We start from the raw sequence: 25,896 nt of genomic DNA on the forward strand, positions 1-25,896 counted from the left end.
ACATCTGTAAAATCTAAACGGACAGTTTCTAACTCCTGTCGCATGAACTCTGTTCATACATGCACAAAAGTATCAGTAATGTCAGCAGAGAAGAGAGTTCACATCTCCAGCAAGTTTGGGATGAAGCTATGCTGGACTGTAACAGCACACCACGGTCTGTAAGACTAATTCATTTTTTCAGTCAGTATACTATGTCTGCTAACACCAGCAAATTCAGGAGTGAATACTTGCTTCCTAGCAAGTGGAGATCTCCCTCTTGAAAGCTTTAATTGACTGGAATAACCCTGGATAAACTGCTTAATAGAGATGCAGAGGGTTATGGGTGATGCAGGGCAGATGACATGAGGTTGCAAAGACAAACAAGTGTAGCCAATGAGGTAGCACAGGCAAGCTGTGGTGTCTGTGCCTGTTAAATCACACTTGGTGTTTCTGCCTATTCAGTGTGAACATACCCAATCAGTTATCTCATCTGCTGATACCAGGAGTCTAAGAACACCTACCCCACAGGAATGCCCACAGGTAGACCTCTGTAAACTTAAATGTAGTCCCTGAGGCCTGCAGCAAAACCCTTCTGGAGCCCATAGATGCATTTCTGCGTACATACAAATAAAGACTGTCACTTGCTGCTCTTTGGTTACTCACATCTGCACTCCAAGCATTTGCTAACAACACAACTACCAGCAAACCCACTGCCTCACCAAGATTTGGGAAATTTCCAAAATTAAGGCAACTTTGTTCCAAATTTTGTTTTCTCTGCTTTTAACCTCACAGTAAAGTCTTCCCCACTAGAGCCCTATCCAGAAAGATCCAAGTGACACCAGACAGTCCAAGTATATACTCTGCTAGGTTCATAATATCTAGGCCCTGTTAAGCATGGAAAGAGATTTATATAGGATTTTATTTTAGAATAGTATTACAAGCTGCTTAATCTACTGTCAAACAGGCATTTCAACCTTTCTGCAACTTAGAAAAGACCCTCAAACCCCTTTTCTGAAACTCAACTGCTTGGTAGGAAACAACCATGTTTTCTAGGATCTTTAAAGGGAACTTGCCCAGGAAACAAATCAGCATTAAGCTGGGACTAACCAGGGTAAAGGTTGCTTATATCTGCAGATTACCCCTCTCTGCTTTTCTAATTCACTCACCATGCCTTATCTTTCCATTAATCTTTAATAAACCTTTTAGTTAATTCCCCAAATACATGCAATCTACATGACAGCAGGAAACAGTGCAAAAGCAGTCCATGGATATGAGGAAATAGGCAGCAGAGGAATCAAAAGGAGAAAAAACTTTCAGGATTAAAACTACCTAAACTGCAGGCCAGTGGAAAATGATGAGAAACCAGGCGAAAGCAGCAGTAAGGGACAAAGCAGACAGGAGAGAGGGGCTGTTAAGGCTATTAGTATTTATATGACCATTGGATTCATTCTCTCAATGGGGCCCTCCTCTCTTTTCCACTCTGGATCCACTTCAACAAAAACAGGCAATCCGATTTCAAACTTGGAGCCTCTGAAATGTAGAAAACCCTCTCCATGCTGACAATGAGGATATAGCTAGATTAAAAGGTAAATATAATTTAACCCACCCCAGCAGAAATGGTAATCAAATGATATTGCCTCTAAATATGATAAGTTTGGGCCCCTCAGGGGAAGAGAAGGTGTCTTGCAAACACAAACACAAAGAAACGTAATAAGAAAGTGCTAAATCAATGCATGAATTATGACTTCTACCCTCCTTCTCTCCCCCAGGATGCTTGATAAGCTGCTGCTTGCTTCTAAAATATCTACTACCAATGTTAGGAACTGATTAAGCAGCTTACAAAGCACTGGGGGCTAATAGACAGGCCCACCAGGGAGACTGCAGCTCTGGAGTTAAGTAGCTCGCGTTTTCATGGCTTGATTATTAAAGATGAGATAGCAGAACATGCTGAAAAGATGTGGAAACAGTTTCAGACCTCAGGCAACTGGCCTTTTTATTTTATATATGGAATCATTTATATCCTGTGATTTTACCAGCCAACAAAAGCCACGTTTCCTGTTGTTCTGTAGTCTTCAGCTCTGAGGGGCATCTGAACAACCTCAACTTAATGTGTCAACCGAATATCCAGAACTGACTATGCTACTCTTATCCTGCAAAAAGGCACCACTAGAGAAGGGAAACATAGGTGAAAGAAGCTTAAAATACTGTTTTACACACCACTGGCAACAGCATTAGTGTGAACACTGAAGTGCCCAGGTCAGCCAGCACACTTCACCTCATTGCTTCCTTCACTGTGCATCTGAGCATTGCAGCATATTCACCTTAAATCCCCTATTCTTCCTTTTTCAGCTCTTTTTCCCAATTTTGTCTTGTTTAATCTGTTACAGAATAAAATTCTGCTGTTCAGGTAAATGTACTTCAAGGTTCTTTTAGCTGAATCAATAACAATGCAAAGACAAATTCTGCTGGCACATTACCTCTTCCACGGTCACACCCATCATGGTAACACTGCAAGGCTCAGCTTTGTGTAGTGGGCTGGCTGAGGTTTGGGGGGCAGGGGGTGGGGGTTAGGTTTCCCCTCACCCCCTCCTCATGGCAATGCCCAGCAGACTTTGTAAAGAATCGGGCTGCATTAGGAACTTTACAAACTTCAAAATTCCCAAGCAACTACTATTTCAAGCAAAAAAATAAATACTACTTGTCACCTATTGGCTGAGACTTTGATGAGAATTTATTGAGCAGATGAAAAATTTCTCATAGCAAAGTTCTCTTTAGAGACTACAGTTTTCTTTCAGTCTCTTTACATCCCTGTTTGAACACTGATGCTCTAGGCTTTCATCCCTAATCAATTCCACTGTTAACTCATTATTATACTAAACTACAAACCACACAACTTGGAAGTACAGGTATTTATGCTATGAATAGCTAGAAGAGAAATGCACAATTAGCTCTGAAGGCAAGAACAGGCTCCATGTGTAACGGGTAGAATAAGTCAAAGACACTCACCTGCTGAAGGTCTGCCAGAGAATAAAGATGGATTTGTTGAAGAAGATACTCTCTGGGGAAGATCCTGAAAAGAAAAAAATGGGTATGTGTCACACCCTTTTGACCAGGAAATTCCTAAGTTTCCTCTCTCCACCAAATAATGTTAGAGAGAAAGAAACTAGATTTATATCACCCTCTAAGCACCAGCTATTTTTATAGTTTTCTGCATGGGCACAACAGTCCCACAATAAGAATAATTTCTGTGCCAGTGTCATTCTCATATTGTCAGGTCATATACTGAGACATTAATAGCCACTGAAAGCTCTTTCTGACCACGGAAAATGATTCTTTAAACAATTAATGCAGCAATAAAAACAAATAATGCAAATAACACATTAGAAGTATTGCTTATGGTCTCAGACAAGATTCCTGGTCTGCTACAATGCTGTAACACTTAGTTTCACATGTGATTTATGGTTTTGTAACTGAAATAACTATACTGGGAAAAAGGCCACACAGATACTCTTCTTAAGATCAAGCTGACTGATATCAATCCCCTTTCCACACAGAAATATATGTATTGGTATAGACTCTATAATGACTTACTTAAGAAAGCAGTATTTACCTAACATAAGCCAAGTTTCAGGCAAGACCATTGCTTATGTACCGACAGACCTGATAAGTAAAGCTAAATTACAGGAAACTGAACAGAGAAGAGATGCCCTAATTAGACTGATTGGCAGTAAAACAAAAAATTAGGTTAATATAACATCACAGAGAAAACAGAGGAAAAAAAGGACATTGGAACATTAAGTGGATATTAACTAAAAACGTTTATGAAAATGTATCTTCTATAAAGATGTCAGGAACAGAAAAAGAACATCTATCTTTGTGTCCACACAGAGAGAAACAACAATCTAACCAGCTTTACTTTCCATCTACACAGAACAAATACACCACCACACTCAGTTCTCCTGGGGAGGGGAGATTATTCTTGCAAGAAAAGCAACCAAGCATCTTAAGAAGTCAAACTATTCCCCACTACATGTTCTCTTTCAGAGGAGATATTGTAAATCCAGTTCCTAAATCTCCACCACATTGTTTAAAGGCAATACAGAAATTAAACTCTTCATATTATTAAATGCATGAACAAAGCTCTGGCAAAGACTGGTTTGTAACAGTAACGCTGAATGGCAGTGAGCAGAGAGATCACTGCACGTGTTCAAAAGCACCCCAAAGATAGTGAAAGCTGATATGAACTTACACGTTTATCTTGATATGAGACTATTGAGAAAGCACACAGTAGCTCAAAGGAAAGATTTTAGAAGCTGCAACAACATAATCAGTAAAATACCAATGAAGAGAACAAGACTACCAAAAGCAATCTCTCCACAGAACATGGATTCTAAGAAATAATGAAAATAACTCTGTTTCTAGTATTCCATTAGATGTCTTAAACAGCTTTACACTGATAGTTTTCAAAGCTGTATGTACTGAAGGGACTAGAACCTCTCACTGCTGCTAAGGTGGACAGTACAAATAATTCATAATTTTGTACTTTTGAAAAAAAATTAAGATTTACTGGGGTAGGAGGAGAAGAGTTTTACAAGCAAGGCACTGACAACTGCAGACCACCCACCTTATGGCACTCTTCTGGAGCTGGACTGTGCCACTGCTCCTTCTCACTCATCAAGTCTATCCACTCTACCCACCCAATTCTCAGCTGCAATCTCACTAGGGCATTGCCATTTTCCCCTTCTGGCTCTGTAGGTTATACTTTGCTCCTTTTTCAGGGGACTGTGTTGCAGTGGCTCTACTGCAGCACAGAATACATGCACCTTCGTGCAGAATACCTGCACCTTCAGACTACATTTGGCACAATGTCAAAGACCACTGGAAAACAGTCAAAACCCAGATTTCAGACAACATATGAGACTGGAATTGCTCATTTGAACATAGTAGACGTATTAAAAATAAGGAGTAAACTCTGAACAGCATTTTAAAGCATTAGTATTTTTTAAGCTCAGATAGAATTTCTTTCACTAAAATTTACCATCATTCTCTCCATATCAATCAGGTAGGCACTAAACAGCTTTGCCAAAAACTGTATTATCTGCCAATGCCCTTACAGCACTGCTAAGGAAAACAATTAGCTAATGAAACATTTCTTGTCCAGGAAATAGCCCATAATGCAAAACCTGTAAATGACTAGTATTGATGACTAACATCACACTCCCCTGCCTTCAAGGCTGGCATTTTACTTCCTTATTTCCTGCAAGTTCTAACTCCTAGTAAAAAGTGTGCAGGTGAAAAGCAGACTCATGATCAACCAAATTCCATTGTCAGGCAAGTCTCAGCCAGCACAGGCCCTGGTGACAAATCTTATCCCTATACCTGTCCCATTCCTTAACACATGCTAATCTGCAGCAGTAGCTCCACAGACCTGGTATCCAATGCACCTCCTCCCTTCCAAGTCTACTTCCAGGAAAAAAAAGCAGGCACTGCCCTCCCAGTTTTATGCAGTGTGTACATATTAAAAAAAAATATACATACACAGACATATATATACTCAGCACTCAAGTGAGAGGAGTGATTATTTCCATTGTTACAGAAACTGAGGCATAAAAAACCCCTCAGTAAGTAAGGCTAGTCCAGCTTCAGATTTGCAGTCCTTCTACTGAATTGAAAAATGAAAATTGGTTCTCTCTGGTAGGCCACAGAGGAAAATCCAGGCACTCAAAGCTTGCAAATTCAACAGCATTTACAGAAGTCATGAAGTAACCGGGCCAGTCCTTGCATGATTCCCAATAAATGCAGAGATGCAAAACACTCCTTCAACATTTGCTCACACCACCAAAGGTGGAAACCATATAGCCCCATGGCTGTGAAACCCTGAAATTGCCTAGAAGGAGGCAGCTCAGCCCCCACTCATATAAATGAAGTGTTTTCACCACACCTGTGGCGAGCTGAGCAACTGCTTCAAAAACAGATCTTGCTGTGCTGCATGTCTGCAATTAAGTCCTTCTCCAGAAAATTTCTATTAGTCCAGTTTGGAAAGAAAAACCCAAAGCTCAACAGCTACCTGAATGTAACTGGTGAAACCACCTCCCAAAAATCCATCTGTTCATTGTCAGTTTTTGTCAGCCTCTAGTGGCTGGGGAACAAGAGTATAACAGGCATCAAAATACCAAACCCAAACACGTTTTCAAAAAAACTCATAAAATGCAAGCAAATCAGTTGGGGCAGGAAATCCATACAGACCAGGTACTCCAGTGAGCAAGAAAATGACTGATGGCTGGTTTCCAACCATTTGCTTGCCTGCACAGGTTCTCTGAGCCCAATGAGGTCATGCCTGATATAAAGTCCTTTTCAGCAGGAGGCACACAGGACTAATTCAGAGCTTCTGCCTTCCCAACACGGAGGCCTCCTCCCATGTAGCCAATAGGAAAGTAGTGTCTATGCTATCTCTGTCACTGTCATCTACAACTGAAACTGTTCAAAGGAAACCAAAGTCAGTAGAGAACAGCAGGCGAAATGGGGCTCACACAAATACCCCACCACAGCATTTGCATCCAGACAAAGTACTACAAGGCATTCAAATCAACCTAAAATCACACTCTTGTCCAAAAATCTCACAAAGACACAGACCAGGCTAAGATAATGACATTTAGGAACATTTCACTAGAAAATATGTATTTTGTTTCTGCACAAGGTTGCATCAGGAGCTTTGAGCATGCTTAGGTTAATACAAAGCCTTGATACAAAAACACCAAACATGTCTGAATTTTACTTTTCCCTTAATATAAAGGTCCTTTATAAACACCAAATGGGAAATTTATGATTAGTCACTGGAAAGCAAAATAAAATATGTCAGTTTTGTAAATCTTTTGACTGATGTGCTACAACTAACTAGATTTTTTTTAATTGGTCAATTAAGGGCATTCAATAAACAGTGGCCTTTCAGTCAAATCTTAACACAGAAAAGAAACTGGAGTGAACTAGACAGAGGTCAACTGCAAGATGTTAAGACTCATCACAATAAAAACTCAAACCTCTGCAGCTTCAGAATGTGACCTGTGACCCTTGAGAAGCAAATGGTATCAAGAGCATGTTCCACTAAAAGCATCTCCTAAACTTGCCCAGTTTGGAAACTCCCGGGCCAGTTTCACCATTGATGAGTCACAGGATGGCTGTGCTGTAAACCCTGGCTACCTGCAATGAACAAACCAAGTTCAATGCTAACCAGCCTCTAGCTTTGCCAGTTACTATGAACAATGAAATCCAAAGTCCTATTGGTTAAAGGTCTCTAAATTGCTTTATTGTTATGTCCTAGATATAAACACAATCAATGCAAGCAGAAAAGAAACACACTATCCAAGACTTTTGGTCCAACTAAAAGAAAGAAGTGAGCATTCTCAGTTTCTGATTATTCTTCTTTTTTGCTTGATACTTTGTAATCTGAAGTATAACCTTCAGGCAAGACAGAAATTTCATCTGTTCTTTCTTGGATGATCTTATCAGGTAAGTATTTGCACAAACAAAGGTTATCTTTTAGTGTCCTCCTGCAAACAGAACCACTGATAAGAGTTTGCTTTTTGCATTTGGATACAGTGTGTAGTCATGGTGCTTTGTTAGCACTAAGTAATTGCTTTGCATTTAAAGCCTGTTTATCACCAGCCTAGGTAATTTTTCTTCAATGGGTTAAATACCCTGACAGCTCTGCTAAAGCTACAACCAATTAATCTGCCTATGCCTGACACTTTAACCAAAGCACAAACGTGATAAGCAGGGGAAACTCTTCTTTTTATAGTGCAATCAAAAGAAATCAAGTTAGGTGGCAGGTGGGCACAACCAAGTCTCCTTTATAGCAAAAAGCCTCTTAAAACCCAGCATGTGAGGGGGAAGGGAGGGGAAGACAGCACCAGGTTTTCATGTGCCAGCCAGGAGTATCTGGTTAGACCGGGTTGAGAAGTGTAAGACTGAGCTGTGACTCACAGGGGACGCAGATGACCCGGTCCAGCACAGCCCTGCATTCAGCCTCCTCTCCACCCCTCTGCAGGAAGCTGCTACACCCACAGCTGGCACAGCACCAGGGTACAAGTCTGCTTCCCCATCCAGCACAGCTCATACCCTGGCACTGCAGCTGACACCTCTGGAGCTACTGCACTACACTGCAAAGTAAAGCAGCTGAAGGCCAGCACATGCTGATTATCGCCATTCCCGTGGCTTTTCGGCCCTGAACAAGCAGCAAGAGCCCTCTTTGGTCCTGTCCCTGCAGCCATGCACCAGCACCAGCTGCAGCCACGTGTAGAGCAGACAGGCAGGACCTGTGTGCAGTCCGATCTCACGGAGAGTAGCTCCAATTTTTCAGTTACTATTTGGTTCTAAAAGTACAGAGGGGCATCAGTGAGTTGCTAGTTATCCCAAATATAGGTAGCAAGGTAAATAACATTTGCTGGGTTTTTTCTTGCAATTCATCTGATATGGACATTGTCAATTTAAGGTAGGGAACAGCACCAGAGGTGAGGGGAAAAGGCAGGATTTTTTCTGGTGTTGCTAATTCTTAATAGTTTTCTTCAGGCTTTTGATTTTGTATTTCTTTGGAAATCTTAGCTCCTGGAAGTTTGCTGGGAAAGAAGAACCCAAGCTTTCCAGCCAACAAAAGTTACTCAGAAAAGCAGAGCTTTGGGAACTTAGTGACTTTAAAGTCAAAAGGTAAAAGTAAATTAATGAATTTAAACCAAACCAAAACACTACTTATTCATTTAGTTCTTGTGGCATAATAATTCTATGAGCTTATGGAGAAAAGCATGTGTGAATCATTTCACATTCATGAGGTATGAACACTTCTGGTTATGTTCTGGGAACAGTCACTCCCACATATCTTCAGCCCACACTAAGTGTTAGATTTATTAGCAAGCATATCCAGGTAAGGTATTATTTTATGTTGTTAAGAAATTCCCTAAGAGCACCCCTATGTTAAAACAGTTACTCTTATCATCCATCAGCAATCCTGAACCAGTTTATAAACTTCCTACTGAAATGCAGTACATGAACTCCCTCTCCTTTGTGGTTCCTTGAGCAAGGTTACAGTAACATTGTGAAAGACAAGAATTACTACAAATCTAACTTGTCAATCAAGTACCACTGTTACTAAAAGCAGAACAGAGAATTAGAGACACAGTTTCATTTTGAAATCAAATTAGTTTAGATCCACCAATTAACTTAAAATTAAGAAAATGGTCTTTGCTTTTGTCAGGCATTCTTGAACCTTTGCACTTTGCTGCTGTAAATTCTGATATAAAAACACAGCGATAAAAAGGGCACAAGTCATATTTAACATGGTGTCCACATCTAACAGGAACTTGTTTTTAAATAATTGTTTTTTTGAAAGCAACTTGGTCTCAAAAGGTGAATAGAAATTACCATTGTGAAAGAGATGTAATATCATTCATCTCTTTGACAAGGAGATTCAGGTGTGCCCCCTAGACCGCAAAACGCTAATGTGAACTGAAAGACCCACCTGTCTTCTGGAAGACTTCCCATGTAAAGCTCTGACAGGTTCCTCAGCTGGATGCTTACCATGGTAGAGCATTAGCCTGTGCTTTTGACCTTCCCTTGACATGAACAGACAGCAGCACTGCCTCCACCCTGGCTGCACTGGCACACGTCTCAATGCTTCAGCTGTTTGCTGCATCTAGTTGAAATGAAAGCTCAAATTCCACCTTAACACCATCCCCTCAGTTTTTACCATGCACTTTTTAAGATGCTAAATTGCAAGATCCTGCATGCACATTTACCTCTTCCAAAAGAGAGCAGACTTGAAGCGGAGAGGTGAAAGTAGTCTGTTTATATGAGCTCCACCAACAGGCAATTTTATTTCAGCTACTGCAATGACTACACGCATGCAGGATCTAAATAAAACAACAAATGGCTTGTGCATACTTCTCTGCATTTATTTTCTCACATTTCCTCACATTGGGTTGTTGTTTTGTTTTAACACTGGCTCCTCTCAGTAAATATCCTCTGTGAATGAGTTTCTCTCTCAGCCTCTTTCCAACCACCCATGCAACAAAATTTCTTCTTCTGTTGGTCTTGCCATTATCTCAGAGCCCTGAAACCTGTTTCTTCTGTTTCTTCCCTGCTCAAACTTTTTTTTTTGCAATTTACTGCTTTCAGAACCTGCTTTGGAATTTTCCACTCCCCAAATGGCCTAAACATTGCAACGAAAATGGAGAGTCTCCTTCAACAGTCTGGAGATGACTTAATGACCTTCTGTTGTCCTTGGTCTGAAAGATGACATAGCTCCAGCTTCACATACATGAGGTATTTGGAGGTATAGTGATTGCATTAAATCAATCAGTATTCCTGTGATTTGTTTAGACAGGTTCCCCAATTGCCACACAAATATTTTGAAAGTAATCTATTCCTGTGTCAGAAGTGGTATGTCTAAGGCCTCACTGTAGGAAGTGACAGGCCTCTATTGTTCAGCATAACTGAATTTGGGCTTGTTTCACCTCGTGCTGACAGACCAGCAGGCTCAGCCATGACCACACGTCTGCAGCACTGAAGGTGCACCTTTAACCTCTTGCTGCTATAGAAGACCAAACCAGAGCCTGCTAAGTGATGCACCTAGTGCATCTAGTGGGGTAAAACTGATGTATTGCTGCTCTGGAGCTGTCAGACAAATGTATCAGATCAAGATGAGTAACAAGAGGGAAGTTTTCCCATATAGTTCCTCACCACAATTCAGATTTACTTATACAACAAGGGCACTACAACAAGCACTAATGCATAAGGGAATGTGCTGCAAAACACTTACCTTGTGTCACTGCCATCTGTCTAAAGTATCTGGGCTAGCAGCACCTGAACTGCGAGTTTAGATGTACAGCAGAGAGAGCAGAGGGCCCAGAAGGCTCCCCCGATGGAGCTCGAAGGCTGGCCTAGCTTACCCTTCCCAACAGTAGATATGCAGGCACCTGAACCTGAACACTACCCCAGAAATCATTCTGACAGTTCCTTCACTTGAAGAATGTTCAATCATGACAAGAACAAAGCAAACCCAGAACAGAACTTGCATCATTCAGCACAGTTTCATAGAACACCCTAATTATTTAATGGACTCAGAGATTCTGTTTCCTTCCCAGCCATCCATTTTATTGACTCCATCTTGGTTTGTCTGGGCCATTCATTCACCATCTGCAGGTGGTGGTGGGATATGTACAGCTCCACTTACACTAATTCTGTGCTGGCTCTAGGTTTCAGTCTTGTATGCCTCTGTATGAACAGCATCAACACAAGCAAGGCAATAAAAACAAGTGAGAACTTGCTCAGTAAAGACAGTTGAGGCAAATTATGTGTTGCAATACTGAGGTGGCAGTTACAGTTAACTAGGCATAACAACATCCCTTGTAAAACAGGGAGCTCAGCAACGGGTTGGGAATCTCATCTGGCTACCATCAGAGGAACACTGCTGATATATGCTGGTGGAGGGCCTTATTTCACCTCCCTGCCAAGTCCATGTTCCTTTCTTTTTTTTTCCCCTGCACATATAAAAGCGTAGAATCCAGTGGAGCAATAGGTGAGAATAAATCACTATAACTGACAAAGACCATTTTTACTGTGAGCCTTCTAACTACTTTTCCTTCCTCCCTTTTTTTCTTCCCTTCTTTCTACTTTTTCACTTGAATCTTCAAGGTTCACAACGTAGTTTCAGTCTTGAGCTCCCCGCTAGATGCCAAGTTTCAAAGTTCTCAAAGTATCTATCTAGGCACACCAAACATTATAAATAACATTTCCACATTCAAGCTAACTGGATCCTGAGCTAACCTGGTTTATAGCCATCTGGAATGCTTCAGAAAAAGTGACTGTAAGCATTGTAAACAGTTTTGTCTTCACAGAGGACACCAAGAGTTTCCAACTTCATTGCCATCTTCATTTTGTGATCTGGGTTGAAGAGCAAGGTATAGATTTAAAGTAGATGATAATGCAAATAGTATTAATAAAAGAAACCTCAGAGTGATCTGCTTTTCCCTAATAAGGCAGGCTCTATCAGTGTCCCAGAGGCAGCAAGGTGCCAATACAATTAATCAGTCTGTTTTTAGTTCTCTGGAGACAGCAATATTAACAGTTTGTTTCAGTCTGTTTATATAGGTCTGACAGGTCTTCAAGATGCTGTGTTCACTCTCTTGTGATTAATAGTTATTCACATACTAAGGTGAAGACCAAGCAGAAAAAGAATGTTTTTAGAGGAGGAGGAGATAACTGGATTCTCTCTCTCCATCTTTCACTTTTAATTAGGAAACAGTACTAAATTTAGGAATGCTGTCTCACCATATTGTTTAAACTCCTCCTTTTCTTGCAACTTGCCTCTGGGATGAGCCAAAGGAAAATTTAAAATCACATCTTTTCTTTGTTTACTTTTCAGCTGGGCTTCATAAAGTCATCACATTGGCAGTGAATATCCACACTGGGATACTAGATAAAGGCAGCAAAGCCATCGGGAGCATTTTGTGCAAGGAATAAATCCTTAAGGGAGAAGAACTTCCTTCTTCTCATCTCTGCAAACCTCTTAGGGAAGATCTGAGGGAACAACACCAGTGTCACCTCAATGGAAACTTCACAAACCAGGAAGAGCTGGATTCCAAGGTGTGCATTGTACATCCCTTCAGGGATTTTTATACTTGTAGCAAGTCTTATAGAACTGGAGATGCTTCCCCAGTACAAAACCAAATCCTTCTTGGGCTGGGGTCCGTCTCTCCATCACACAGCTTTAATTGGAAATGGTGTGAAAATAAGAAAAAGGAGCATTAGGGGCATTGTTTCCCAGTTTCTCCTATCCATTTCATTTTGACACAGGGATGTCTTCTCTCTCCTCTCTGCTCCAAGGAAATAGCAGGCTCACATTTCTGTGATACATTTTGTCCATTCTCTCTTCTATTTCCTCAGCAATTATTATCTCTCCATTTTGGAGGCAGATTTTGGGTTGTTCCTCTTTTGTCCTAGTTTCTTCATTAACTCAATTTCCTGAGATTTCTTTCTTATTTGAAACTCCTTCTCCTGGCTTTCCCTCATCCCTTTTTTTACCTCTAGTCAATTGAATGCTATGCTATGCCTCCTTTGAACTCCCTTTTACTGTCTTACCCAAGTCCACTGAGTTCCTTGCCTCTGTCTATTTTAATAAGAGAATTACTTTTTTCAATACCAATCAGAAAGCATAATTTTCTTTCCTCTACTTTCTCTGAATAACCTTCAAAAATCTTACTTTCTCTTTAGTTTTATTGAAGAGGATGGCATAGAAAACCAGCTCTGCAAGAAAACACCATTTCTCTGGAATAAAAGAAAACCATCCTATTTTTTAAAATGCTGTAAGTTGCCCTAGCAAATAATAGGAATTGAGTAATAACACACAAACATATATTAACCCACAGTGCATCTGACACAAGAACTCAGCAATGCTCTTCATAAACCTGTAGCTGTATCCTTCTCCTACTTGTTCTAGGTTACGTCAAAGCAATGACATAGGTTATGTACCCAACAGCAGACCAGCTCTCCTTACCTGGGATAAAGACGCTGGTGCAGCCTCCTCCCCCTTCCAAAGAATTCAGGTCCCTAGAACACTGTGTTCAAAATACAGTCATTGATGTCACCTGCTTCCTTGCCCTTTGGCAGCTCACAATTTCAAAGCAATGGCTTTCCTAATTGAAATCTTGTCTTAAAAACTGGGGTATACAATGCTTACAGATCCATCAGGTCAGCTCCATGTCCCCAGGGCCCCTCACTTCCCAGTATGGCATGGGCAAAAACATCTTCCCATCCCTTTTGGAGATCCACACCAAAAACTACTTGGCCTTTTTAAGATCACAACAGTGGCCTGACAGTTTTAAGAAAATTGTTCACTTGTTAGAAAAATGCAGCAGCAGCTGAATGGACTAAGACATAGCACTTCTAAAATGAAGTTCACCTTTTATAAAACTCCTGTTTTCACCACAGCAAACTCAACATGAAACACCTTTTGCTGTGCTGTGACCATGTATTTGCCAATAAACAAAACATTCAGTGCAGCCATCTCATGGATACTGGCTGAGCAAGAGACCAGCATAAATCATATGCTGGGTCACGTGCCAGGAGACTACATCTGACCTCTGCCTTTGGCTGAGGTTATACCACAGAGGAGAGCAGAAGTCTGGAAAGGTGGTTGACTCTGGGCCCCCTCATGCTTTGCCACACTGAGGTGTTTCAAAGGTCTCAGCAGTGGCTACCTCACTAATGCCATGGCAGGGGGCATGAGGTAGCAGATCTGACTGAAAATACTCACACACAGCCAGAAAGACTGAGGTGGAGTGAAAGATGCTGACCACAATGTGTGATGCCCCAGGGCTAATAGTTGTAAAGAACAAGCTCAGATATTCAGACCCTAAAAAAGAGGATAACCCAGCTTCCCAGGGAAGTCAGATACACACACATCTTTCTCAATGGGTAATGCCTACAGAACCAGAGTGTGAGAGGAAACAAAAGAGGCAGCAGGAGAGGCAACATGCCAAAGCTCCATCCTTGTGCTGTAGGCTGGCTGTGGCTCTTACCTTCTACGCAGATCTTCAGCCACTGCTGCCCTGCAGCTGAACAAGTAGGCTCGCAGGGATTTTAGCTGCTGTCTCAGGCGGACAACAGTTGCCAGAGGTTCAACATGATTGTACAACATGGGATTTTCCTGCTGGATATCAATTAATGGTTCCTCATAAACATATTCCAGGAACTCTTTGGCTTGCTTTGATACCTAAAAAATAAAGCAGTTTAGTCAGGCTTTTCTCCAAACTCTTTTTAAGCAGATCTCCCCCTCTGTCATCTGTCAGCTATTCTATGCATCTGAAAACTTAGTCTGTTACCAATTATAAATGGAGACAAAGTTGAGAGAGATCCAACTCTCTCTGCTAATAGTCAAGTCAGACTTCATCAGGCCCTTTCAAATTGCATGTATGAGATAGCTACTTACCCAATGTACAGTGATATCTACAGTCACATATACTTTTGCTGCACAGTAACATAACTTACTATATTTTTTTAAAGTCTAAAATCTGAATAACCAGTTTCCTCCCTGCTAGTATTTTCCTGTTTGTTCACTACTTTCTTTTTGGCAAAAGGCGAGTTGTTGTGCTTTTTAAAATACAGATAAATAAAATGGAATCTTATTGCTATTACTCCCAAAGTTCCATCTGCAAGAAGTTTTTTCATGATAGTGCCCTGTTTTATCTCCACCTGCAAAAAGCTACTGTAGTCTCAATAAATTAATGAGACTCTTGTTCCTTAAGCGAAAAGACCAAATTCCCTCTCATTTCTGATTTCTGCATTTTATCACAGCTGGAAAAGAGAAGATGGGATTACATTAAATGAGCTGCAAATCACCTGAAACTCTGCTACAGAAATATTACTGGTTCCACGATTCAATTAGTCCTCCTGGACTTCTAAGTCAATGTTTACACTGAGACAAGAGAGAGATGAGTTAGGCTAACAAAAATAGAAAGGACATGCATGCCACAGCCTCTTGAGATTTAGGAAGTTATTTCCCTTCTGGTGCTGTAGGTAGAACAATACACATCCTTAAAAATTGCACCAGTTCCAAAACCAGCACGAGTCACTAGCTACTGACAGGGAAAGCTAACCCCAAATGTAAGCTTTTCACAACATTTAATACAAACCTAAGAAATATGCCAAGGCCAGCCTTCCCATAAATAACTACACAGATAACAAGATGTGCAATTTTAAATATAGCAGAATATAACTACACAGGTTTCCCAGGCCCTGAAGTTGTATTAAATATCCCACCTATTTACATTAAACATCCCACTATTTTCTTTTTTTTTAATATCCTGCATGTACAAAGAACTATGCCATCTGAGTGGAATCAGAGCTAATGTTGCAAGACAAGCACCTCAGATTTTGTAGAACAAAATTTATCAAATTTTATCCAAATTTATTAAATTTTTTAACAATAGCAACATTGATATTTTATTATGCTTATTGCAGTGCATTAAAAAGCTGCAGTTAAATGACCTGCTTTTACAATCATTAAACATCTGACTGCAATATCTCAGCAATCCCTTGACAACTTCCATATCTATAATAATTATTAGCCCTCTTCCACCAATGAGCAAATCAAAGCATGTACTCCATGATTCCTGAGGAGGTGTGTGAATGCTTGGCACATGAGTGACTAGCTCCTCCCAGCAGGAGGACCAGGTGCTCAGGTCTTTGTCTATCTCCTTGCTTTAAGCCTCTGTTGAGGTGATGGGCTCCTTACCCACCTCCCCTGCTGTCTTGGGAACTGGAGGGTGGTTCCTGTCCAAATATTGCACCCACACCTGTACCCCACACTGTGCATCTCTCCTTAGGAATTAGGAGCACAGAAACAAAGAGGTGCCAAACTGAGGTCCCCTGTGTGACTCTGCCATATGCATGCACTATGGGGACCAAGTACTACTGTGCAGCCTTTAAGGAGAGAAGAGCAAAGCAAACCTTTCCCTCTCCTTGCCAGTATAATGCACCCATGAAGTGCTGATTGCAGGAAAAGTGGCTTTGCCCAGCATCACTGGCTGAGATAGGTGTCAGTCTATTCTGCATGGCTGACACAGGGACACACATCTTGTAAAATATTAACTCACGCTGCCAAACACAGCAGTGTTACAAGAGGCTGAAACACAGTCTTGAAACAGGAAGGGTTGGGCAGTCACACAAATTCATTATTTTAGTACACATCCTAGCATACTCACAGTCCCCAGCTTTACTGGGCAGTAAAGCAATCCTGTTAAATCAGCCAGAGGAGTGAGAAGATGCAAAGCACAACAGGGTTTCAGCTTTAAATGTCATAAAAGGATGGATGCTAACATTTCCAGACTTTTCCTTTCTAAAGCCTGCAAATTTACAGTTCAAAATTCAATTTACCATATGTCAGCTTCTCCTGAAACTTTCTGGCACAGGGAGTTCATTCCCTACTCTGTTTGTCTGGCATTTTGTGCAGTCTGAAAGCCACCTGAAACAACCTGCAATATTTAGAGGGCTTTGTATGCAAATAGAGAAAATACTTGGCCTAAACAAAAGGAAGAGTGTTCACAAAACTGCCTTTTTTCTTTTGCCTTCACACAAACACATGAAAATACAAATATGAAAACAGTAGGAGACATGGGGCAAAAAGTGAACCTGGGGACTGAGCTGCAGCTTTGGTTTGACAGAAGAAACATGTCTAACTGCCAAATCCTTTCAAAGAGCTTCTATTGCAGCCAAGAAGATTTCTCTTTTCCTACCCATATGCTATCAGTTGTTAAGTGCATTGTTTTTCAGGATCCTGGGTATGGGAAGAGACAGCTCTAGAGAGGTTTATTGTTTCTGATTTTCATGACCTGTCTTGCCAAAAGCGGACAAGAACCTCTCAATTTCCAAACTTAACTGATGCCACAGCTTATTTTACAGCTTCTCCTCAGAGGCTGAGCTCATGTAATATAAAAAGAGAAACATGCCCAGTTACACTCTAAAAGCTTATGTCCTACAGTACTTTTTGGTGCTTGCTTTACCAGAAACAGGACAGACCCCAGAAACCCCTGAGGAGGTGGAGAATAGGTGGCAGTGGAAAAGAATGCAGGTTTGCAAACTCTTCATTCAATTTTGCTTCCAATTTGGTGGACTGACAAACACATTTCAGACTGTGAAAAACAAAGATGCTTTTGAATCCTGGAGCCCTCTCTCAGTCCTGACCATCAAATGTGGTATGTGCTTATTTCCTGCAGGACCTCTTTGGGGCGTGTGGCCAGAAGTACAGCCAGGAACACATCCCCTCTGCAGAAGCTCCACTTTCAGGCAGTGCTGTGCCACCTACAAGTGGCAGGGCAGTGTGCTTATCTTCGCCTTTCCTCCCTGCCTTAGTTCCTGCTCTAATGGTTGGGGATGATGCTGTTTTTTCCTACCTGAGGGGTTGTGTTCCTTTCTTAAATTCACCTCCTGTGCACTTTCACACAAAGGCAGGTAAAGCAGCTGCACAGAATTTGCTTCCATTTCCAAAGCACCTCAAACTTGTTCTGTCTACAAAAAGTGCAAAGCTAAATTTCTCACTATTACAGTGAGGTGACAATAGATTAGGCTTTCAATTAATGCTTAAGCTTTCATGTCCTGTTTCTTTTTGTGCCTCAGCTGCCTATACCACAGGAAATAGACTAGAGCATAGTTTTTATGCTGCAGGTTTAGAAAAAAACCCCAGTTAATTTTCTTGGCAGTATTATTGACAGACAGCTTGATATGAGGTCTTTGCCTCACCATCCACCAGCCCCATATCAGGTCTGCTTGTACTACCATGTGGTAGCAAGTTTAGTCCTTGGTAAAAGCATCCAAAAAAAGAAATTTTAAATATTCCTAACTTCTAGGCATGGGAGGGCTTTTTTGTCTCCACACCCTGGAGCTTTGCAACTTTGAAGAATCTTGCATTTCACAGAGCAAGACTATAATTTTCCTGATAGCAGGCTCTGGCTATCTTTTAATAATCTACCCATCTGACAAATTTTCTTCAAGAGACCTGCTTTTCCTCTAATAGAGCATTTACTGGTTATTTTTTTCCTTTTCAAATAGCACATAATAATAATATTTGCAGACACAAAACATCAAACAGCCTCTCCTAACAGTGGCTGCTAGGTCTGAAGCTCTAGCATGGTCTGGATTCCTTATGAGTTTGTTATTCTTTCAACATATACTGCCTGAGATGGCAAAACAACACTGTTACTGTGTTTGCTGGTATAATGCTTTGAGGCTTGTAATCAGTGCCTCTATCTAGCAACCAGCCACTGAGGCAGCAGCAAATAGCAGATTATAAAAATTTTAGAAAAGCTCTTGTGTGGCAAGTGAACAACTGTAGAATTTTCTTGTTATGTTACTTTCATCTATTTGGTTCAATTAAGTGCTAAAGCAATGTCCTTCTAGTGTCCTCAAAATGCTCATGCCAAGAGACAGGACATACTGGGCCTTACAAATACTGCATTTGGTAAGCAGTTTCCTATAGGTATTTCCACAATTTAGCATCCATCAGTAAACTGTGCCAATCCTTAGTCCCTGGTGGTCATGAAACAGGTACTCCTCAAAGCTCCAATAACTACAAGAATTAGAGCTGTTGTTGTGTGCTACCTCTCCCTGTCCCTTGAACAGCCAGGTAAGCTATGATGAAAAAGATACCACCAAGAAGGAGGAGCATGGCTACCCCTGTGGAGGAACACCTTAGATCTGGCCAAGGAAACTGTGATGAAAGCACGTCTTGTTGAGAGACCATGGCTCATTTTGTCAGGAGGGACAAAGGAAACGGTATGAGCAGTCAATGCCTGCAACCTTCAGACTGTTGTGCTTCTATCAGCAATTCAGCTCACCTGCTAGCACTCCAACCTGCAGGGAGATTACCTTGTGCTTAGAAGTGTCCCAGTTGTGAACCAGCCGTGCAGGGATAAGGAAGCTGTCATCCACATGGCAGGTGCTGCAGTAATACCATCCACTGTAGCTGCACACCTTGGCTTTCCCATTGGACAGACCTATGGAGCGTTGACAGCCTAGAGAAAAGAGAGGAGCAAAAGTCTGGGTTTATACACCAAGCCAGAGGTACACATTCAGCATGGAGTCAGAAAAGTATTTCTCTATTTGAGATCCTTTTAATATTTTATTTATTTTACCCAAGAGACATTTCTCATTCCATAAGAAAAAATTTATAAATAATTATCAGTATTCTTGGACTAGCACTGAAAAAGCACACACTAACTTGGGCATCTGTGACAAAGAGTTCAAACAGCAGTCAAAAGATACTTAGCACTTCTCAAGAAACAAAGGCAGAACTTGCTTGTGAGACACTGGGCATTTAAAAGCCATGGCCATGTGAAAACCATGGCCTGAAGCTTAGACAGGCCACATTCTAAGGTATGCTTGCTCCAGAGAGCTCCCATTTTCCCCACATTGCCTGCCTGCAGGAGTGCAAGCCAGCTCCTGCTGGCAGCCAGGAGGGATGCTGACTTGGCAGGTAAGACTCAGCCACAGAATTAGCACAGCCAAGGCAAAACACAGTCAGATCATGAATAATAACTGAACAGCAGTCACACTGAGAATGAGTAGTTCTTTACTAGCAGTAGTGACACAGCTCAGTTTCCAGCAGGGTTTTTTTTTTCCTTACAATTGCATTATTCTGTATCTTACAAGGTCTGAGGTCTGCCTGACACTTTTTTCACAGTTAGATCCCTTCCCTCTTCCTCTCCCTAGTGTGGAGTCCCTGGGGAAAAACAATGTATTCAAAAGCTGCTGCTGTAGCTGGAAAGAACTAATGCAGAGATCTCCTTCACCTGACCACCTGTTTCCACAAAACACATAAAAACTCAACATACTTGACACTTCTGTCTTTCAGTAGTGACTAAAATGAACCAGAAGGTTCATATTATATTTGGGTAGATGGCTGAAGACAGACAGCACAGTCATATTAAACAACCTACTCAGGAAGTGAGGTTAATAATGTTTGGGTAAGATACATCATGTGGTTGTTAATAACACCTCTAGACACAGCATACATTACAGAATTTCTGCTTCTCCTTCAAATGCCAGTGTCCCCATATGACATTTATAGCTTCAGCCAGAGCACCAGAGCTCAACTCTGACATGTGCTGTATGCTCAGTCTCTCCTGCAGCTGATTATAAATACTGAGTAGCAGAATCCTTGTACATCACTTTTACTGCAAAAGCATTGGTTAAACAGAGTTTGTCAGACAGAGTTCAGATAGAAGTCAACTGACCGATTGCTTTTGTCAATATAATTAATTTCATTTAGTGTAATTATGTGACTTCTCCAGCTGAAAGCATCTCTTCTCTAGCAGAAGTTACCCTGATTTGAGGAAAGACTGCAGGTCAGCTGTTCTAGGCACAAACTGAGCTCCCACTTTCCCACATCAAATGATGTCACTATTTCCCCCCCTCCAATAAAAATCATTGGAATAACCTACCAACACAATTAGCTCATTTCCACCTCTTTCACACGCCAGAGCCATTTGGCCAAGGATTCTCTGCAATACACACTACCAAGTGAATCAGTATGGGACATGTCCTGTTTCCATCTCCTTCTTCCCCTGCCCTTTTTTTTTTTTTAAGAAAGGACATGCAGTTTCTTGGAAAAAGTAAACATATAAACTGGTCAGTTGATAAAAGAGATAATTATGTTCCTATCTTCTCCTTTACCCTTCATAAGACCAGAACATAAGTATTAATGAAGTTCTAGTGGTAAAGCAGTGTCTGAAGGCAAATAGTCTCCCAATTCAATGTCACTGAAACCTTATAAACATTCCCCACTACCCAACACTTACTTGTCTGGGGATGAGGATGGGACAGGACATACTGATTTCACCTAACTAGCACCATGCATTCCACTAGCTGCTACCTTGTCTTAATGCCCTAAATCCTGTTAGACCGAAGGTAATAATAAGAAAAAGTTCAATTTTAACTGCCAAAATTCTAGACTAAAACATTTGCAGTTGAGAATTAACCACCTTAAGGCCTAATTTCTTGCAGCCTCCAAGAACCAGAAACTCATTCCAGTCCCTGGAGACAGTTTTCTCAAGAGAGGAGTGATAAAGCACAGAAATGCTGAGGGGCTTCTCTCCTCCTCCCTATATCCAGCCCACAAGAACTGAGGTCTCCTCTCAGGGTGAGGAGAGTCTCAGCAATCCTGGATGCCCTTCATCTTCAGAAAGGGTGGTTTTATGAAGAGGAGGAAGTGGAAGAAATTCGTACCCAAGCAACATGCATTGCTTCCTCGCTTGTTACAGCCCTCTCCTAAGCCCACATGTGTTCCCTTGTTCCTCTTTACACCTAGTATTTTTCATTCTTCATCATATCCTCAAGAAGATATGTTCTGTAAAGCTACATTACAGTTGTGTAGCTGGGGTTTGTTAGATGATAATATGGTGCTGGCATCCACTTTACATCTTCCTCTACTTTCCAAGCTTTGCTGTTTGAAAATCACCATCTTTTCTATACCTCTCTGTTGTGATTCATAATGATGGCTATTTCTACAACCCTTTCAAATCAAGTTATCAAAGCACTGATTTTCTTTGATGTTATGCAGTTCAAAGTGGTGTAGCGTGACAAACATATTTCTGTGGCATAGACCACTTATGCTACTATGTTTTTTTAAGATGAAAAAAAATAGATGAGAGAGAAAGAAGAGGAAGAAGGAATAACCATTGGCTTAATGACCTTGGAAATCCTGCACCTGGGCATTCAGGAGCATCAACTTGCCATGATGTTTACCAGAAACAAAGCTAGTACTGATTCCTGGCTTAAAACTCTTGAGCACCTCTCCCAGCAGGACAATCAGATGTAGCTGACCACCTCCGAGATGGATAACACAATTCAACAGACAGTTTAGGGTTTGGGAAGGGACCATGTTTGCAGAGAAAACACTTAATTGCCTACATAACTAGAAAAAGCACCTTGCACAGGATGGGAGAAAAAAGCAGCAGAACTTTCACCAAACCTCTCTCACCTATTCCTAATGCTCACACAGAATATTATCTGTATAACATCTGTACAAAGGTCCAGCAAACCCAGATCCTAATGTAAAGAGATCATCCCACCCTAAAGAATGTTACAGAGCAAGCTACAGAGGGAAGAAGTGTAGCTGTAAGGTATACTTAGCAAAGAGAGGGAAGGAATCATCCCAAACCTTTCATCATGGAAAATACAACAAAACAGCCTTGGAATCAAGGAAAGAAAATAGAGGTGAGAAAAAATAGCAGCAAGAAAGTGCTACTGGGCACAGATGAATCTCCCTCAACAACATTTCTGTGAGCAGAGCAGGAGTATCAACATCAAGAGGCTCATGTCCAAGTGTGAAGCCTTCAGGAAGAAAATAGTACAGAAGGTGAGGTTAAAAAGTTGTAACAAAACTCTCTCCTTGACTTAAGGTGGTAGACAAGTATGGAGGAGGAATCCAAGACATCTGAACACAATTCCTCTTCTCTGAAGCAGGGAAAACACCACTTTCAGGTTGCTATATACTCTTGTGGTCAAGGAAGACACACACAACTATCCTTTTTATCCAGATACCTTTAATCTTTTAGCAAGAAAAGACTGGAGCAGCTCCACAGTGAAACAGAGAAAGTGAAAGACCAAATTAGAATCAAGTACACAACTGTTTTCCTTATTCAATAAAGTTCCTTGCTCGGTAACAGGAAAAAGCAAGTCCCTTGTGATTGTGTGCCATAATTAAATCTGTGACAGATTAGCTTAGAAGCTAATTCATTTAGAAACAACATACAATACAAAGAAAAGAAAATGATCCACAGACTTCAAAAGGCTTGCAGCTTTATAAAGGCATAAAGCAGACTAAGCAGAATGAACACAGCAACAAATTTTCAGTGTTAGATCAGACATACAACATTGCTCTATCAGCTCAGCACCAACACAAATAAGGTGAGAATTACTTCAGTTGCTTATCTTTGTTCCTGTGCATCTATTCCAATTCAGTCCACCACGGGAAAACTCGAATTCACAGGGAAGACACACTAACAGTCCAACTCGGTTCTCTCTTATGTCTACCCAGGTTTGCATTTTGCTTTGTCCTTTTCCTGCCATTACTTTCCAGAGCAATTTTATTTTAACAAAATAATTAAAAACTTATAAACCTCCAAGCAAAGTCTGACACTACTCACCTTGCCTACATTTTCTGTGAGCTTTTTATAAACTTAAAAAAAAAAAAAGACAACAAAACCTTAACAGATTAAAGTAAAAAAAAAAAAATTCTGTGTTGAAACCATCTGGTTTTGACCTTACCAAGTTATAATTACCTCAGCAACATATAAAACTCCTATCATGTCATCAATGTACACATTTATTTTAATTATAAACTAGATTAGCTTCTCCAGAAATAAGGAAGGGTTCGTACATCCAAAGTGCTGAGGAATAACACCATAAACCTCAAACTAATCTGGTATACCTTTCCCCATGCACTTATAGGATTAAGGGTGCTTTGTTTAGACTCTGAAGTGTTCCCTGACAGAAGGAAATGGGATCTACCATGGACTTATTGATAGGATTCAGTAATTCACCAGCTCTTGGGTCAGGAATGGGAACTGAACACACTCTCTGGGTCAGCTCTTGAAGCCTGCCTGCCAGCTAGAAGTAAGGAGATAATGTAAGCATAATTAATAACGGCATTCCCACTTACACAGTCAATTACATTCATATTTGGTTCTACACACTGAGAAGGCAGACCGGAGAACAGGGCAAAGAGCAGGCCAGCCATCTGTGTGATCAGAACACTGGTGCCAGCACCCTCAGCCAGGTCATTTAGCAAAATGAGTCTCTACCTAACCCAGTTTTCATTTCTGCTCCATAGTCAGTTTGAACACCACTTACTCCTGCACTGCTCACTCCTTGACTTACACTGAAGGCTACCTGGTTTGCCAAGTTTCATTTATTTAATACAGCATTAGGATACCTAGAAATAACCAGCTCTGTTTCTATTTGAATACACAACTGGTTTTGTATCTCCTTTTAAAAGAAGAAACAACTGTGCACTAAGTGTGGTTACATATTTTTACCAATGCTATTTGGCTGAATTTCTTCTTGGTTGCACATCACTATCTCAGCACTGCCTCGGGCACATGAACTATTCAGATTTACACAGCACAGGTACATGTCAGAGACTATAGATGTTGCAAAAGGCCAGACCGAGAACCTAAACCCTTCCTAGCAGTTGGCCTCTGGTTTGTTCTGTAATTTCTTTTATATTGCCCCTGATTTGATCCACACGCAATAGTTTTGTTAATAATACACAGCTTTGGCATGTGACAGAAGAGGGAGAGCCTTGCCAACACACAAAATGTCTTCATTTTGCAGCAGTGGACCCTAAAGCAGCCATTTTCCTTCAGTGTTTGTCCCTCAAGGCTGCACATCTGCAAGGACATTCTGATGCTAAACAAATACACAGTGCACTTCACAGGACTATTTTTCCAGAGCAGCATTAGAAGGGGCTCCCTGTGATGTGATGACACCTTCGAGATGCACCCATCTTTGCTACCTCTTCTCCTCTGTCAAATTTTGTTAGAATAGTCAGGTAGATCCAAATTTTATGGGACAAGAGTAAAACTGAGCAAACAGCATTGGGACATAAGCTTTGCTTTCTTAGAAAACTAAATTAACAGCCATGGCCCAAAACAACTCAGGACCCTGCTATGAACTGCAACTGCAGAGAAAGTATTGTGCAGATGCCAGTGCCTTTCTGGGAAGGTAAGGTCTTTAGTCACAAAAGCTGGCTTGACTGATTTAAAAGATGCTAGCCCAACCAATAAAGCTCTCTCTTGCACATAATTCCTTAAGAACCTCTGGGTTCTCCAGAGAAGAACTGTGGGGCTGGTGTATAAGTGTTGGAGTTTTCATGTCTGAAGAATACTTCCTTTCGTCCAGACGTAGCTTTTTCCCATCTCAACAAAAGTGAGACTTGGACATTTAGACTGCCTGATTTGGGCATTCTTTTCTTTTAACTCTATACCAAAAAATCTCTCAAGATTAGTTTCATACAACAAACGGACAAAAAAGGTCCCCAGACAACCAAGAGTTCTTTGAGGGTAGTGGAACTCACACCTAGCACCCACAAGCCAGGAAGAAACAAGGCATAGCTGAGAACAGCCTATGCTTACAGTAGAGACACATTCAGACCCAGCAGAACTGAGCTCACAATAGTACAATAAATTAGCATGTACCAAAAACCTGCAGAGTTGTTGACAGAGGAAGATTAGAGCAATGGGGTCACCTAAACCCACACAGGCAGAAAAGGCATCCTTCAAGGCTGCCAGGGGGAGTATGTACATTCATCAGCCAAGACAGTTATATCAGCAGTTCCTCTTGCAGGGCTGAGACAAAAAAGTCACTTAAACA

At 41.0% G+C, this 25,896-nt stretch overlaps 1 protein-coding gene across 6 annotated transcripts in view; it reads right to left on the bottom strand.

The window, feature by feature from the left end:
• The window catches only part of PLEKHM3 (pleckstrin homology domain containing M3), a 93,647-nt gene that overhangs the window by 45,653 nt on the left and 22,098 nt on the right, over positions 1–25,896 (bottom strand). For all 6 annotated transcript variants that reach the window (XR_014956757.1, XR_014956756.1, XR_014956758.1 and 3 more), the window contains exons 4-6: positions 19,390–19,535; positions 14,547–14,740; positions 2,986–3,049 (exon numbers count right to left, since the gene is read on the bottom strand). Coding sequence is in view for 3 of the 6 variants with exons in the window: in XM_085585250.1 (XP_085441376.1) it covers positions 2,986–3,049; positions 14,547–14,740; positions 19,390–19,535 (404 nt within the window). In the remaining 3 variants the exon portion in view is untranslated. The remainder of the gene's footprint in view (positions 1–2,985; positions 3,050–14,546; positions 14,741–19,389; positions 19,536–25,896) is intronic.

Source organism: Lonchura striata, chromosome 7 (assembly GCF_050655825.1).
Source record: "Lonchura striata isolate lonStrDom1 chromosome 7, ASM5065582v1, whole genome shotgun sequence".
Lineage (NCBI taxonomy): Eukaryota > Metazoa > Chordata > Aves > Passeriformes > Estrildidae > Lonchura > Lonchura striata.